This window comes from Dendrobates tinctorius, unplaced genomic scaffold (assembly GCF_039654945.1).
Source record: "Dendrobates tinctorius isolate UK_male_01 unplaced genomic scaffold, ASM3965494v1 ptg000022l, whole genome shotgun sequence".
Lineage (NCBI taxonomy): Eukaryota > Metazoa > Chordata > Amphibia > Anura > Dendrobatidae > Dendrobates > Dendrobates tinctorius.
This window is the reverse complement of record NW_027361690.1, coordinates 34,115,187-34,132,314: the sequence shown is the minus strand read 5'-3', so window position 1 is coordinate 34,132,314 and position 17,128 is coordinate 34,115,187. Positions and strand designations below refer to the sequence as shown.

General features: G+C 46.4%; 1 protein-coding gene across 1 annotated transcript in view; it reads left to right on the top strand.

Annotated features, from left to right (window-relative positions):
• IL16 (interleukin 16) overlaps positions 1 to 17,128 on the top strand; it is a 184,120-nt gene that overhangs the window by 118,643 nt on the left and 48,349 nt on the right. The window contains exons 10-11 of the mRNA XM_073568576.1: positions 8,484 to 8,601; positions 16,852 to 16,984. Of these exons, the coding sequence (XP_073424677.1) occupies positions 8,484 to 8,601; positions 16,852 to 16,984 (251 nt within the window). The remainder of the gene's footprint in view (positions 1 to 8,483; positions 8,602 to 16,851; positions 16,985 to 17,128) is intronic.

Below are 17,128 nucleotides of genomic sequence, written 5' to 3'. Positions count from 1 at the left end.
CAGTTTGGAGAAGGCACCCTTCAAATATCAGGGACCTGGAGCAGTTTGCCAAAGAAGAATGGTCTAAACTTCCAGCAGAGCATTGTAAGAAACTCATTGATGGTTACCGGAAGCGGTTGGTCACAGTTATTTTGGCTAAAGGTTGTGCAACCAAGTATTAGGCTGAGGGTGCCAATACTTTTGTCTGGCCCATTTTTGGAGTTTTGTGTGAAATGATAAATGTTTTGCTTTTTGCTTCATTTTCTTTTGTGTTTTTTCATTTAAGACAAATTAAATGAAGATAATAATACCAAAGAATTTGTGTTTGCAATCATTTTCAGGAAGAAACTGAGTATTATCTGACAGAATTGCAGGGGTGTCAATACTTTTGGCCACAACTGTATATAGCTCTGGCAAAAATTAAGAGACCACTGCACAGTTTTATAAAACTCAGCTTCTCTACATGTCTGACAGCCATTCCATTCCAGTGTCAGTTGAATTCCAGCCAGAGTACACCTCATTCTACATAATCTGCTTCTGATTAGGTGATCACCTGAACCAAATTATTATTTAACAAAGGAAAGTATAAAAAACCCTCATGTGGGTTGGCTCCATCCCCCGGCTGCTTCCCCGACAGTCGTGTCCTGCCAGGTCCTGTTCTGGTGTACATCGCATGTTGTGGTGTCCGCACGCCACCTGGCCGGATTTCTTTCCTTGTGCAGCACTTCCTAGGCTTCATTCATCAAAGACACAGCGAGTGTGAGTTTACAGTTATACTCCTTCTTTGGAGTCCAGTTATGTTAAATTAAACTGATAGGACTTGATTTGCAAAGGAACACATCTGTCTATATAAGACATCACTGCTCACAGTGCATGTCAGACCAAATGAGAATCATGAGGTCAAAGGAACTGGCCAAGGAGCTCAGAGACAGAACTGTGGCAAGGCACAGATCTGGCCAAGGTTACAAAATAATTTTTGCAGTACTCAAGGTTCCTAAGAGCACAGTGGCCTCCATAATTCTTAAATGGAAGAAGTTTGGGACCACCAGAAGTCTTCTTAGACCTATCCGTCCAGCCAAATTGGGCAATCATGGGAGAAGAGCCTTGGTGAGAGAGGTAAAGAAGAACCCCAAGATCACTGTGGCTGAGCTCCACAGATGCAGTAGGGAGATGGGAGAACGTTCCACAAAGTCAATCTTCACTGCAGCCCTCCACCAGTCGTACCTTTATAGCAGAGTGGCCAGACGGAAGCCTTTCCTCAGTGCAAGACATATGAAAGCCCACACAGAGTTTGCTAAAAACACATGAAGGACTCCCAGACTATGAGAAATAAGAATCTCTTGTCTGAGGAGACGAAGATAGATCTTTTTGGTGCGAATTCTAAGCGATATGTGTGGAGAAAACCAGTCACTGTTCATCACCTGCCCAATACAATCCCAACAATAAAACATGGTGGTGGCAGCATCATGCTATGGGGGTGTTTTTCAGCTGTAGGGACAGGACAACTGGTTGCAATTGAAGGAAACATGAATGCGGCAATGTACAGAGATATCCTGGATGAAAACCTTTTCCAGAGTGCTCTGGACCTCAGAAATTGACAGCAGCATTTAACTAGTTAACAGCTGTTGGTGGATCATGATTATACCTGCGGCTGTTGCAGCCACATGTCAGCTGTACAGAGCAGATGTCATGTGCCTGGAAAGGTGCGGGCTCAGCGCCGAAGCCCACACCAAAGAGAGGGAGTCCGACATTGGTGTAATATTACACCCGATGTCGGGAAGGGGTTAAAACCTTACAATAGGTCAAATGACATAAATACCTGCAGGGTATTTGCTCATTTTGTTTTTATCTTAGGTTTTGTCTGTTTAGTGGCCAGTGTGAACATGCGCCTACACATTGCATGTATACCAACTAGGGGAAGAGTCTTGACGAGATCATTTGCATATTCCCAGTGCCTTCTGGGATAAGTGAAGAGTCTCCGTGAGCTCAACGATCACTGGGTTTTGGCCGTTGCAGCTGAAAAGAGGAAATCGGAAAACCGCGCGCCGATATTTTGGATCATCTTTCATCGTCTTTAAGAGATCTCAATATGGAAGAGGCCAGGAGCCATTTGGTGAGCTGCATTTCTTGCTACATGTTCACAGACTTACCAGTGGAAAAGCCAAACTTCACATGCCACAAATGCAAGCTTGTGTCCCTGTTGGAGGAAAAGTTGCAAAGTCTCGAAGAGAGGTTAGCTACTTTGAAGATCATTAAGGAAGGTGAAGAGTTCTTAGACAGAGCAGAATTATCTCTTCATGTTACAGAAAGAGAATAAATTCGAAGTGCACCTGAAGAAACAGAGGAATGGAGACATGTGACCCAGAGAAGCAGGAGGATCAGGAGGCAGTCAGCACCCATACTTTTCAGGAACCAGTACCAGGCTCTCACGCAGGAAAACGATGAAGAAACGCATGAAGATAAGACTTTGCCCACAAACAACAACCTTGTACGCCCTCAGAGTCCTCCTGGATGGAGAAAGAAAAATGTTGTGAAGAAGAAACGGAGAGTGGTGGTCATGGGGGATTCCCTGTTGAGAGGAACAGAAGCCGCTATCTGCAGACCGGATATAACTTCAAGAGAAATGTGTTGTCTTCCAGGTGCAAAAATTAAAGATGTGTCTGACAGGATATCAGGACTCTTCAGACCTACAGATGACTACCCATTCCTGCTACTACATGTGGGAACAAATGACACCGCAAGAAACGACCTGGAAACCATCTGCAGAGACTTTGAAGACTTAGGCAAGAAAGTGAAAGAACTGGGAGCACAGGTGGTCTTCTCTTCCATCCTCCCATTGGATGGCCATGGAACAAGGAGGTGGAATAAGATTCTGCAGGTGAACAACTGGCTACGTCGATGGTGCCGTCAGCAACGATTTGGATTTCTGGATCACGGAGTGAATTACCTTTACGATGGACTACTTGCTAGAGATGGGGTGCACCTTACGAAGACTGGAAAACATGTATTTGGAAGTCGCCTTGCTACACTTGTAAGGAGAGCTTTAAACTAGAACAACATGGGAAGGGAAGCAAAAGACCAGAAAAAGCCATACATCTGACAAATGCTATTGAGAACTCTGCTATTAGAAGTGGAAAGGAAGAACAAAGACAAAAGAATCTAATTAATAAAAATATTGGAGAAAGAGAAACCAATCACAAACTAAAATGTTTCTATACTAATGCACAAAGCATGGGCAACAAACGAGGAGAATTGGAACTACTAACACAGGAAAAGAAATATGATGTCATTGGAATCACTGAAACTTGGTGGGACAATACACATGATTGGAATACAAGGCTAGAAGGATACAACTTATTTGCAAGAAACAGACTTGATAAACGAGGAGGAGGTGTCGCATTGTATGTTAGAAACGCATATATCTGCACAGAGATTGAAGCTTCAGAGACTGGGAGTTCTGTGGAAACTGTTTGGGTAAGAATACAAGGACAGAACAATGGAAAGGGCACCATTGTAGGCATTTACTACAGGCCACCTGTGCAAACTGAAGATATGGATGAACTCTTTATGCATCAAATGGCCAAGTTCTCCAAAAAATATGACATAGTGGTCGTGGGAGATTTCAACTATCCAGACATTTGTTGGGAATCTCTCTCAGGCAAAACTAACAGGTCAAGGAAATTCTTATCCTCTCTTGCTGACAACTTTATCTTCCAAAAGGTAGGGGAGAAAACAAGGGGAACTGCTACCTTGGATCTAATCCTTATAAACAGGGAGGAAATGGTTGAGGAGGTAAAAGTGGCTGGGACCCTAGGAGGTAGGGACCATGCTATTTTAGAATTTTGGATAACTAGAGGAGGAAGACCTGTGAAGACTCAGACGTCAAGGTTAGATTTCAGAAAGGTAGATTTTAAGGGATTCAAAAAGATAATTGGAGGGATCCAATGGCTGGATATCCTTAAAGACAAAAATGTCCAGGAAGGATGGGAAATCTTGAAAAATGAAATTCTCAAAGCACAATTGTTAACAATTCCAAAAACAGGGAAGAATAGGAAGCATTTAAGGAAGCCAGGATGGATGAACACAGAACTTAAGCACATGCTAAAAAGGAAGAAAAAAATGTTTATAAAATGGAAAGAGGGAGGCATATCTAAAGAAGAATATAATGCTGTCTGCACAACCTGCAGGGCACAAATCAGCTTAACTAAAGCTGACAATGAATTGAGGCTTGCAAGAGATGTCAAAAGCAATAATAAAGGATTTTGGGGATATGTCAAAAGTAAAAGAAAAGTCAAAGATGCTATAGGATTTTTACAGGATGAAAATGATGAAATGGTAAGACAGGATGTTGAGAAGGCCGAACTTTTAAATTCCTATTTTGCATCTGTTTTCTCTCAGAAAGGAAATGTAACATCAACTGTTCTTCACTGTCCTATTAAGGGAATAGAAGAATCCAGCATATCTATAAACAGAAAGATAGTGAGGAAACACTTAGCTAACCTAAATGAATTCAAGTCTCCAGGTCCAGATGAATTACACCCCAGAGTACTGAAGGAGATAGCAGAAGAAATTTTGGAACCCCTCTCCATAATCTTTGAAAATTCTTGGAGAGCAGGAGAAGTCCCAGAAGACTGGAGAAGAGCAAATGTTGTTCCTATCTTCAAAAAGGGGAAGAAGGTGGACCCAGGCAACTATAGGCCGGTGAGTCTGACTTCTATACCAGGAAAGATCTTTGAACAAATTATTAAACAACATGTATGTCAGTACCTGGATAAGAATGAAGTGATTAAACAGAGTCAGCATGGGTTTGTAACTAATAAGTCATGTCAGACTAACTTAATTTCCTTCTATGACGGAATCACTGATTGGGTGGATCAAGGAAATGCTGTAGATATAGTATATCTTGACTTCAGCAAAGCATTTGACAAAGTATCTCATACAATGCGTATTGAAAAAATGACAATGTATGGAATGGACAAGGCAACTGTTAGGTGGATTCATAACTGGCTTAGTGATCGGACCCAAAGAGTGGTCATAAATGGCTGCACATCCAGTTGGAAGAATGTCTCAAGTGGGGTACCACAGGGCTCTGTCCTGGGCCCTGTATTGTTCAACATCTTTATCAACGATTTAGATGAAGGAATTGAGGGTAAACTGATTAAATTTGCTGATGACACAAAGCTAGGAGGGATAGCTAATACTAGAGAAGAGAGAGAGAGGATTCAAAAAGATATAAATAAACTGGAGAAGTGGGCAGCAACTAACAGAATGGTTTTTAACAGGGAAAACTGCAAAGTACTACATCTGGGCAATAAAAATGAAATGAGCATATACAGAATGGGAGGAATAGGCCTAAGCAACAGCACATGTGAAAAAGACTTGGGTATACTAATAGATCACAGACTAAATATGAGTCAACAGTGTGATGCAGCAGCAAAAAAGGCAAATGCAATTCTAGGATGTATTAACAGAAGCATACAGTCGAGATCACGTGAAGTCATTATTTCCCTCTACTCCTCTTTGGTCAGACCTCATCTGGAATATTGTGTACAGTTTTGGGCACCACATTTTAAAAAAGACATCAACAAACTGGAGCAAGTTCAGAAAAGGGCGACCAGAATGGTGACAGGTCTGCAAACCCTGTCTTATGAGGAAAGGTTGCAGGATTTGGGATTGTTTAGTTTGCAAAAGAGAAGACTGAGAGGAGACTTAATAGCTGTCTACAAATATCTAAAGGGCTGTCACATTGTAGAAGGATCAACTTTATTCTCATTTGCTCAACGAAAGACTAGAAGCAATGGGATGAAACTGAATGGGAGGAGACAGATTAGATATTAGAAAAAACTTTTTGACAGTTAGAGTGATCAATGAGTGGAACAAGCTGCCACGAGAAGTGGTGAGTTCTCCTTCAATGGAAGTCTTCAAACAGAGGCTGGAGAGACATCTGACTGGAATGATTTAGCGAATCCTGCTTTGAGCAGGGGGTTGGACCAGATGGCCCAGGAGGTCCCTTCCAACTCTACAATTCTATGATTCTATGATTCTATGATTCTATATTCCAGCTCATCTCTAGGTTTTTATTAAAAATAATAAACTCAATGTTACTCACCCAGTAGTGCTTTAGCACTTCTTCCGCAGTGAAAAGTCTTTATTGGCAGGCTGCATATGTGATGACACAAATGCGGCACATGTGACAACCGCAACCAATCATTGCGGTGATAATGAGGTATTCAGAATGAGATCACTGAACCTAGTGATTTTTTTGCAGTGGTCACATTCACTACAGTAATTTATATAACCGAAAGTTAACCCCTATTCTTGTAGGATAGAGGATAACTTATTGATCTCTGAAGGTCTGACCATTGGGATTCCCAGCAAATGTGACAACAGGGCTCTGGGTCTACAAGGACAAGAGAGCTCAGTACTGAATGGAACCCAAGTGGAGCATGTATAATAAGATGGACATACTGCTCACATTCCTCATTGAAGACTCATGTATTGTTGAAGTGTATTCTAATGTGTAATTTGTATTGTGAAATGCGTTATTGGTAATAGTGTTGTGTTCTGCCCGACAATAGGGAGAGTTATGGTTAATATTTGGGACAAGCCCAAATTGTGAGAAGCTAAGGTGAAGGAACGGACAACTTCCAGTTAGATATGGCCCAGAAGCAAACCTAAGGTCTGGACAAAAAGTAGTGCTGCATGATGTGGGTGCCACGAAGTGAGGGGAGACCGTGACAGTAGATAGCGTGATCTTGAGTAAAGAGGACGGAAAACTGACAGAAGGACGGAGTGGTTATTTGGAGACTGGTCCTGAGAGAGGAAACCAAGCAACATGGCCCTTAGTTTATAAGTCAGAGAGGTAATGGACCAGGACAGAAAAGAGAATGAGAGATGAAGAGAGTGCCCGGCGGGAGTTCCAAGGCATCAGAAGCAGAGAAACTAAGTACTGGCCATATTGGCGAACTAGTTCCCTTAATAGGGAAGAGGATGCAGAACCCCATGTTGAGAATAGGACTCTCACTTATTGGACTGTGGTGTTGTGCTGGGTTGTGGTTAAGGCAGATGAACTAGTGGAGAAAGAAACCAAGTGAGATAAGAGAAAGAAACTGAGACTGTGTATGAAAATGCTCCGTATGGTGATGGAAACTTTCCTTAAGTTTTGTATCTCTTAACTTGGTGGGAATTATGTACCAAAGATATCGTTTAGTAAAAAGTTTATTTTTTACTGGTGGTCTCCATCACTGAAGTCCTTCACATCCTGGACCTGGCCAACCAAAGTCATCGGTAACATGCGACTTGCAGAGGTGTAGCACCCCCACAGCACAAGTCCACGCAGCCAGCCAGGACCCTGCTAGCACTCCGCGCCACGTTACATATGCTCAACCTTCGTTCATTGTCAACCGGACTGCCAAAAATAGTAGAGCACTGAACTGCACAATCACTGGGAGTTCATATACAAAGGTAAAGAAGGGTCACCTGTGCTCCATTGTTGTAGGGCTTCATAGAAACCCTTGTCAAGATTGCTAGGGATCCTGGCTGTCAGCCCTCCAGCAATCAGTACCTTTTCCCTTACTCCAGGAATTATAGATAACTTGCAACTCTTGGAGTAACACTTTAAGAAACCCTATTGCCTTTAGTTCGGTGAGGTAGTTTATTTGTAGTTTTTTGTATACTAGCTCATCATGTGTACATGTATGTTGCTAAATGCCTCCTACTTCACCAGAATAAAACAAAAATATATATAGGTTCGGTGGTAGCATAATGATATGTCTCCATGTTCCGGATTGGCATCGCTTTGAATGCAGCGGATATCGGTTCCGCTCAAAGCGCTGCCCCCTTTTGTATGCGCAGGAATACCGCACGTGTTCATTGAATCATGCAGAATCACCGCATCCTATACATAGAACAGTTCTATTTATCTTGCAGAGACTGTGCGCCTCCGCAAGATAAATAGACATGCTATGGTCTATAAAGACGCATATACGCGGGTTTGCCACCTGTGTCTTTGTACGCTTAGTGGATATGGGATTTCATAAAATCCCCTCCACTATGCTGTAACATCTGGCCACTGCGGATTGGACGCTGCTGCTGTATGCAGCGTCCAATGCGCAGCAAATACTGAACGTGGAAACATACCCTAAATCTTGTTTGACCATACATTTCTTCTGTGAATGCTGTACAATCTGATTTTGCTCATCGGGAGAGGAGCTTCATCATACTAATGCCGTAATCTAAATGTACAGCATTATGTGTTACCCATGTTGATATCAAAGATGAGTTTATAAGGACTCAGTATGGGTCACTTTATGCTTTCACTTTGGATTTTAAAAAGAGGCAATGCTTAAGAAAAAAATGTTATTAACCCTTTTCACATAGATTTGACTGATAAGTACACAACAAAACTGAATCAAAACCTGTCCCGTATGAGCATGAGCCAGAGGAGATCCAGACCTGAACCTTGCCATGTTGTCCTGTAATGTTCATGCCTTTTATTTCCCCAGAGTCTGGAGTTGGTCTGGGCATTGGATTGTGCAGTGTTCCAAACTGTGGCAGCATTTCTGGAATATTCATCCATACACTTTCTCCAGGCTCTATGGCCCACATGGATGGACGTCTAAGGTAGATCTTTATTATTGTCAATAAATATATGAAGTGCAACAACTAAATCTGTTTCACGCACAAAAGGGAATATTTCTTTAAGAGAGTGTTATTTTTGCTATATTTGTATTTGTATTTTGAACTATACAAGTGGCATAAACAATAGGTGATGATGAACTCATTAATGTACTAGGTATCTGTTAATATATGCTGTGAGATTTTCTTCTGTTGTTCAGCAATGAAAAGAATAAAAAAGAGCAGAAGTTGGGATACTTAGACCCCCAGTAATCACTAAAACAAAGGGGCACAAACTCTGAGTTCAATGCTGCTCTCTTAAAGGGAATTTTTCACCATGTTTTGGCTACCTGATCTGAGAACAGCATAATGTAGGAGCAGAGACCTTTATTCCAGTAATGTGTCTTTTACTTGGATGTGTGTTTTATTTTTACTTTATTTTTTCAAAAAATCTCTATTTTCTCTGCTCCAGATCTCCCAGATCTCTGGGGGGCTATCGGGGTAATGGTAGTTTCGGTTGATGACAGCTGTGATTTGCCAAAAATCACATCTGCCATCAAGTCGTAGGGTTAGTAATCGAGAGATATCTATCAGACACCTCCATTACTAAAGCGGTATAAGAAAAAAACTACAGAAAAAGACACTTTATTTTAATAAAGACTCCCCCACACTATCCATCGTTCATCAATTTATTAAGAAAAAAAGTCCCATGCAGGTCTGCAGTAATCTAACGAATCTGAAGTAGTCCAGAAAAGGCGATCTGAAAAGCATAAAAAACAGAAATAAATACAAGACTGTCCCTTGTTCACTAATTTATTACCCAAAATGTTTCCGCGCAGGTCTGTTGTAATCCACGCTCCTTGAATCTGTCTCTGGTGTCTGTGAATAGCAGTAAAGTGACCGCTATTCATAGGCGCCGAGGAGTGACTTCAATACTCATCATTAATGCAAAATCAGAGACCCGATGCCTTCACTGTCTCTGGACCAGATTCCTCAGATGTTTTAGTGAAATATAAATCCTTGGGACTGATTTAGTCCTGTGTGAAGTGTATAATAAATGTGTATTCCCAGACCCTTCTGTCTCTTCTTGATGTGAAGTTGCCAGAAATATTTAGCAACAGGTATGTGGTTTTTTGTTGTCTGTAATTGTGTGGCGATGAGACCTCATCTATGCCTCCAGTTTCTGTCTTGTTTCTTTAACATAGAGACCCACAGTAAGATACTTTGGCCATGATTCAGTGAAGTAATTTTGCCAGAATTCCAGTGTAAACTGCTTTGAAACGTCACAAATTTTTGCACACTTATAGTTGCACAAAAAACGTTGCAAATTTTAGTGTTCTCAAATCCATTTTCTCCCAGCTGGCACAGAAAAGGAGCATGGTGGGGGGGGGAGTCGTGAAGCCTCAGCTCATCTAGTGCATTACGAGATGTGGCATTGCATACTTCAGAAATCTTACTCCAAGTTAAGGACTGTAGTAAGATTTGTGGCACATCACACACCACTCATCAGCCTTTTAATGAATCAGGAGCGTCTGACTCCTACACGCCTCCTCATCAAGACCGGTGAGAAATTTGCTGTTTTTGATTAATTTGCGCCTTCGTCCACAGAATTAAGCACACCACATTGGATGTAGAACATGTGAATTTCCCAGTATCTTAAAAATGGTATATTGACATGCTAAACCTCATGTTGAAGAAGTATTTTCTGTTAGATTACACCCAGGCAGAAAGCTGCTCTGAATCTAATATTCAATAATATTATATTGTGTGTGTTACACCGCTCCGCCATACTCACCCGACCTCCGCTCCCACGCCGCAGTCGCCCTTCGCTCCCACGCCGCAGCCTCTCTCCACCCGACGGCCGCGGCGGTCACCTGAGACAGGTCCACGACCGATGCCTTCCCTGCATGCTATGCGCATGCGCCATAGGCCGCGGCCGCGCCTCCTTCCTGCTTCTTATGCTCCGGCTGTGCCCTAACCCGGAAGCACCTGTGGACCAATGGCTGACCAGACGGGGCCATATCAGGCCGCTTCCCCCTGAGGGAGGCGCCTGATCGTTGTGTTTCCTGACACTCTGGCCTCGCTCCTTCGTGCACACACTGCTGCTGCAGTTCCTGTCTCGGCTGCTCCTCACAGCAGCTTCTCAGTCCCGCTACCTGTGTTCCTGCCGACCTTCTCCAGTCCTGCCTTGTGTTCCTGCCGACCTACTCCAGTCCTGCCTTGTGTTCCTGCCGACCTACTCCACTCCTGCCTTCAGTGTTCCTGTCGTCCTACTCCAGTCCTGCCTTGTGTTCCTGCCGACCTACTCCAGTCCTGCCTTCAGTGTTCCTGTCGTCCTACTCCAGCCCTGCCTTGTGTTCCTGCCGTCCTACTCCAGTCCTGTCTTCAGTGCTCCTGCCGTCCAACTCCAGTCTCAGTCTTACTCCGGTCCATCCTCTCGGTACCGGCTACCGTGGTACTCGAACCCCTGGGCCTGCTCCGAACGGTCCCTGTATAGGGGTCGGTTCCACCTGGCAGCTCGCCCGGGGCCCCTCGGTGCCACGGTCCAGAGGGTCCACTCTCGGAGTTCCCGCTCCTGACCACCCGCGCTAACAGTACGATCAGGCCATGGACTCCGCCGGTACTACGGCTGCTACCCAGAAAGAGTTGCTATTCCTACGGGAGAATCAGGGGCGCATTATGTCAATCATGAAGTCGATGGACACCCGTTTGTCGGCCTTACAGGTGGCCGATCCTGGAAATGCCACTCAGCTGGCCAGTCTCCAACAGGAGCTGAGTCAGCAGCAAGATACTCAAACCCACATTTTGTCCTACATGGCCTCCTTTGATAGTCGCTTGTCGACCCTCCAGGCTGCCGCTGCAGTGCCGACACCTCCCCCTGTGTCTACTGCTCCTCCGACGCCCCGCCTCGCCAAGCCGCCTCGTTTCACTGGGGATCCCAAGCTCTGTAGGGGGTTCTTAAATCAGTGTAGTCTCCACTTTGAATGGCTGCCGCAGCAATACCCCTCGGACCGGGCCAAAGTGGCCTTCATCATGTCCCATCTGGAGGGAGAAGCCCTTTCTTGGGTAAACCCGCTCTGGGAATGTGACGACCCGGTCGTTTCGAGTCTCCCGGTTTTCCTGGATACGTTTCGTAAGGTTTTCGATGAGCCGGGCCAGTTAGCCTCTCTCACTGAGTCACTCTTTAACTTACACCAGGGCTCTCTCACGGTCGGACAGTACGCTATTCGCTTTCGCACTATTTCCTCCGAGCTCGGCTGGAATAACGCAGCTTTGGTGGGGGCATTCTGGCACGGTCTTTCTAGTAAAATAAAGGTTGAACTTGCAGGTCGAGATACCCCGTCCACCTTAGAGGACCTTATCTCGCTGGCTACCCGCATTGACCTGCGCTTCCTGGAGCGCGCTCGGGAGTCAGTGAGAGACAGGCGCTCCTCCAGGTCAGTTTCTCCTTTTACTCAGTCGGCCAGCTCACGTTCAGTCGGATCTTCTTCCCTCTCTTTGGGTGAGCCCATGCAGATAGATCATCTCAGGTTGGCCAAGTTACGTCAGAAAGAGAGACGGGCACAAGGTCTGTGCCTCTATTGCGGTCATTCGTCACACTATATCCGCACCGGTCCTAAGAGACAGGGAAACGACTCCACCTAGGTCAGGTAAGAGAGGCCTTCCTAGGTGATGATGATGATTCCTCTCAACCCCTTACGATTTCTGTGCTTTTGGTTTCGGGAGGGAGGCGTGGTTCCGAGGTGGCCTACGTGGATTCGGGCTCAGCGGGTAACTTCATTCGGCCGGAGGAGGTAGACAAATACCGAATTCCTGTAGTCACTCTACCTAACCCAATTCAGATTGCCACCATGGATGGTTAGTCACTGAAGAGGTGGAATTGCAAATCGGAGCCTTACATCGAGAGAAGATAGCCTTTTACGTTTTACCTAAGCTCTCTCACGCCATTCTACTCGGTCTTCCATGGTTAAGGACTCATCAGCCTGTTCTCGACTGGTCTTCTGGGTAGATACTCCGCTGGGGGCACCCGTGCCAAGCTCGCTGTCTGATTCCTGTCCGCCTGGCGGCCGCTCCACGGTCACCTCCAGACCTCCCGGGTCTTCCTCCAGCTTACAGCTCCTACGCCGATGTTTTTGATAAGAAGGAAGCGGAGGTCCTCCCTCCACACCGGCCGTTTGACTGCCCAAATGAACTTGTTTCTGGTTCAACCCCCCCAAGGGGCAGAATCTACCCTCTGTCTCCCGTGGAGACCACCGCCACGTCTGAGTACGTCCGAGAGAACCTCGCCAAAGGCTTTATACGGAAATCCTCTTCGCCCGCAGGAGCCGGGTTCTTCTTCGTCAAAAAGAAGGACGGGACTCTTCGGCCATGCATCGACTATAGGGGCTTGAATGAGATTACCATCAAGAACAGGTACCCTCTTCCACTCATTCCAGAACTGTTTGACCGTCTCAGAGGGGCTCGGGTCTTTACCAAGCTGGACCTCAGAGGAGCCTACAATCTGGTCCGTATCCGTGCAGGTGACGAGTGGAAGACCGCTTTCAACACTCGAGATGGCCATTACGAGTACCTGGTTATGCCCTTCGGTCTTTGCAATGCTCCTGCAGTCTTTCAAGAGTTCGTCAACGAGATCTTCCGGGATCTCTTGTACTCCTGTGTGGTCGTGTACTTAGACGACATCCTCGTCTTCTCGCCGGACCTCTCGTCCCACAGAAAGAGTGTCCGCCTGGTGCTTCAGCGGCTTCGGGAGAACCGTCTGTATGCAAAGATCGAGAAATGTCTCTTCGAACAGACCTCTCTGCCATTTCTGGGATACATTATCTCCGACGCTGGTCTAAGGTTGGACCCCGAGAAGTTGTCTGCCATCCTCAAATGGCCTCGCCCTGTCGGATTAAAGGCGATACAACGATTCCTCGGGTTCGCCAACTATTACCGGCAATTTGTCTCCCACTTCTCCGCGATCACAAGACCCATTTCTGTGCTCACCCGTAAAGGGTCTACTTCCAAGGATTGGTCTCCTGAGGCAGAGCAGGCCTTTCTGACCCTAAAATGGGCTTTCTCCACGGCTCCGTCCTGCATCGCCCTGAGAGCGATCGACCTTTTGTACTCGAGGTGGACGCTTCCTCAACTGGTGCCGGGGGCGGTGTTGTCCCAGAGAACCGTCTCCGGTCGCCTGCACCCTTGTGGCTTCTTCTCGAAGGCCTTTTCTCCATCCGAGTGTAACTACTCGATCGGTGACCGGGAACTTTTGGCTATCAAGTTGGCCTTGGAGGAATGGCGCCACCTCCTGGAAGGAGCTGTACATCCTTTTGTCATCTTCTCGGACCACAAGAATCTGGCCTATCTCCAGTCTGCCCAGAGACTAAACCCTCGCCAGGCCAGATGGTCTTTATTTTTTGCCCGATTTGATTTCGAGCTCCGATTCCGTCCCGGCAACAAGAATTCCAAAGCCGACGCCCTGTCCAGGGTCTTCCAACCACACGAATCCACGGAGGAACCGTCACATATCATTGATCCCACTAGGATCATCACCGTGGCTCCAGTGAACTGGCTTACTCCTCCGCCTGGCAAGACGCTTGTGCCAGAGAATCTCAAGCAAAAGGTTCTTCTATGGGGGCACTCCTCCAAACTGGCCGGCCATGCCGGAACTAAGAAGACTCTTGACCTTATCAAACGTCACTACTCACTTCGCCAAGATGTACTCGACTTTGTGGCTTCTTGTCCATCCTGTGCAAAAAACAAGGTGCCACGGAGATCTCCGTCCGGCTTGTTGCTTCCGTTGCCTGTCCCTACGGTTCCTTGGGAGAACATCGCCATGGATTTCATCACCGATCTACCCTGCTCTGCGGGCTGCACAGTCATCCTGGTGGTGGTGGATCGTTTTTCCAAGATGGCTCACTTCATCCCTCTGCCGGGCCTTCCCTCAGCGCCAGAGCTGGCCAAAATCTTCATTCATCAAGTCTTCAGGCTTCATGGTCTACCTCGACGCATTGTGTCTGACCGAGGGGTTCAGTTTAACTCCAAGTTCTGGCGTTCGCTTTGTAAGCTCATGAACATTTCCCTCGACTTCTCCTCGGCCTACCATCCACAGTCCAACGGACAAGTAGAGTGTACCAACCAGACGCTTACGGGATACTTACGCCACTTCTCTAACGCCCACCAGAACGATTGGGTCAACTTACTCCCCTGGGCAGAGTTCGCTTATAACAACCATGCTGGTGAGTCTTCGGCCAAGTCTCCGTTTTTCATTGTTTTTGGCAGACATCCTGGTGTTCCTCTTCCGATAACCCCTGCCTCTGAGGTACCCGCGGCCAATGCCTTGTCCTCGGAATTTTCTAAGATTTGGGCTGAGACCAACACATCACTCAAGAGATCCGCTGATCAGATGAAGAACTATGCTGACAAAAAGAGGTTGGATTCTCCTCCGTATCGTGTTGGCGACAAGGTCTGGCTCTCCTCCAAATTCGTCCGACTAAAACTGCCCTCTTACAAGTTGGGTCCACGCTACATTGGTCCGTTTGAAATTCTGGGACGTATTAACGAAGTTGCCTACAAATTGAGGTTGCCTGCTTCGCTCCGGATCCCGAACACCTTTCACGTCTCTCTCCTGAAGCCTGTGGTGCTGAATCGTTTCCACTCCTCGCTTGATCTTGGTCCTCAGCCGGTGGGGGCCGACAACATTTTTGAAGTACAGGACATCCTCGCTGTGAAAAGGGTTAGAGGTAGGACTTTCTTTCTCGTTGATTGGAAGGGCTTTGGTCCTGAGGAGAGATCCTGGGAGCCTCGGGAGAATATTAATGCTCCCCGTATCCTCAAGAGGTTTCTTGTTAACCTCCGGGGGGGGCGGCTTAGGGGAGGGGGTACTGTTACACCGCTCCGCCATACTCACCCGACCTCCGCTCCCACGCTGCAGTCGCCCTTCGCTCCCACGCCGCAGCCTCTCTCCACCCGACGGCCGCGGCGGTCACCTGAGACAGGTCCGCGACCGATGCCTTCCCTGCATGCTATGCGCATGCGTCATAGGCCGCGGCCGCGCCTCCTTCCTGCTTCTTATGCTCCGGCTGTGCCCTAACCCGGAAGCACCTGTGGACCAATGGCTGACCAGACGGGGCCATATCAGGCCGCTTCCCCCTGAGGGAGGCGCCTGATCGTTGTGTTTCCTGACACTCTGGCCTCGCTCCTTCGTGCACACACTGCTGCTGCAGTTCCTGTCTCGGCTGCTCCTCACAGCAGCTTCTCAGTCCCGCTACCTGTGTTCCTGCCGACCTACTCCAGTCCTGCCTTGTGTTCCTGCCGACCTTCTCCAGTCCTGCCTTGTGTTCCTGCCGACCTACTCCAGTCCTGCCTTGTGTTCCTGCCGACCTACTCCACTCCTGCCTTCAGTGTTCCTGTCGTCCTACTCCAGTCCTGCCTTGTGTTCCTGCCGACCTACTCCAGTCCTGCCTTCAGTGTTCCTGTCGTCCTACTCCAGCCCTGCCTTGTGTTCCTGCCGTCCTACTCCAGTCCTGTCTTCAGTGCTCCTGCCGTCCAACTCCAGTCTCAGTCTTACTCCGGTCCATCCTGAGCCGCCCCTCTCAGTACCGGCTACCGTGGTACTCGAACCCCTGGGCCTGCTCCTAACGTTCCCTGTATATCGGTCGGTTCCACCTGGCAGCTCGCCCGGGGCCCCTCGGTGCCACGGTCCAGAGGGTCCACTCTCGGAGTTCCCGCTCCTGACCACCCGCGCTAACAGTGTGTAAATTATATGATTTATTCTGCATACTGATTAACATGTTCACACTAATGGGAAAGTCAAATTTTCACTTTCAATATTGTTAGAGGTTCCCATTTTTTCATTAAATTACAAAACACTTTCTCATTTCTTCCTGTTTTACACGGTCTGCAGCAGACTTGGTAATATGATTAATCAGCAGATAATGTGTTGAATCTGCAAAACTAAGAGTCCTTGCCACCATTGGTGCAATCCATGCAGCCATACAGTGGCCCAAGGGGTGAGGGGTCCTACTTCCACCTCCAAATGAGCTAATAGCTTTTGTCTCAGAAACTTCATTGGACTGTAAAAGGCTTATATACTGTTCTTTCACTGGGGCCCATTTTTCACAACACCATTCTAGTCCTAGGAGCGCTATCAGATATCTGTTGTCAATAGCTACTCCAACAATAAATCCAATGTTTGATTTAAAAAACAAAAAACATAATAGAAAATGTAAGTTAATGTACATTTTTTGCATTTTTTTAATTTATTTTTTATTTTAGGAAAGGTGATGAAATTGTGGAGATTAATGAACATGTAGTAACAAACAAGTCCCTGAATGAAGTATATGCATTTTTAAGCCATTGTCAGCCTGGACCAATTGTTGTTCTGATTAGCAGACATCCAGATCCTCAGGTAACAGAAGTCATATTAAGTAATAAATAATGATGGAGTTAATGTAAATATCTCCGAACATTGTGTTGAGTTTAAAGTGAACTTGCACATTGTCTAAAAATCAGAGCTTGCAAGGTGACAAAGGAACCTAAGGTAACCTCTAAG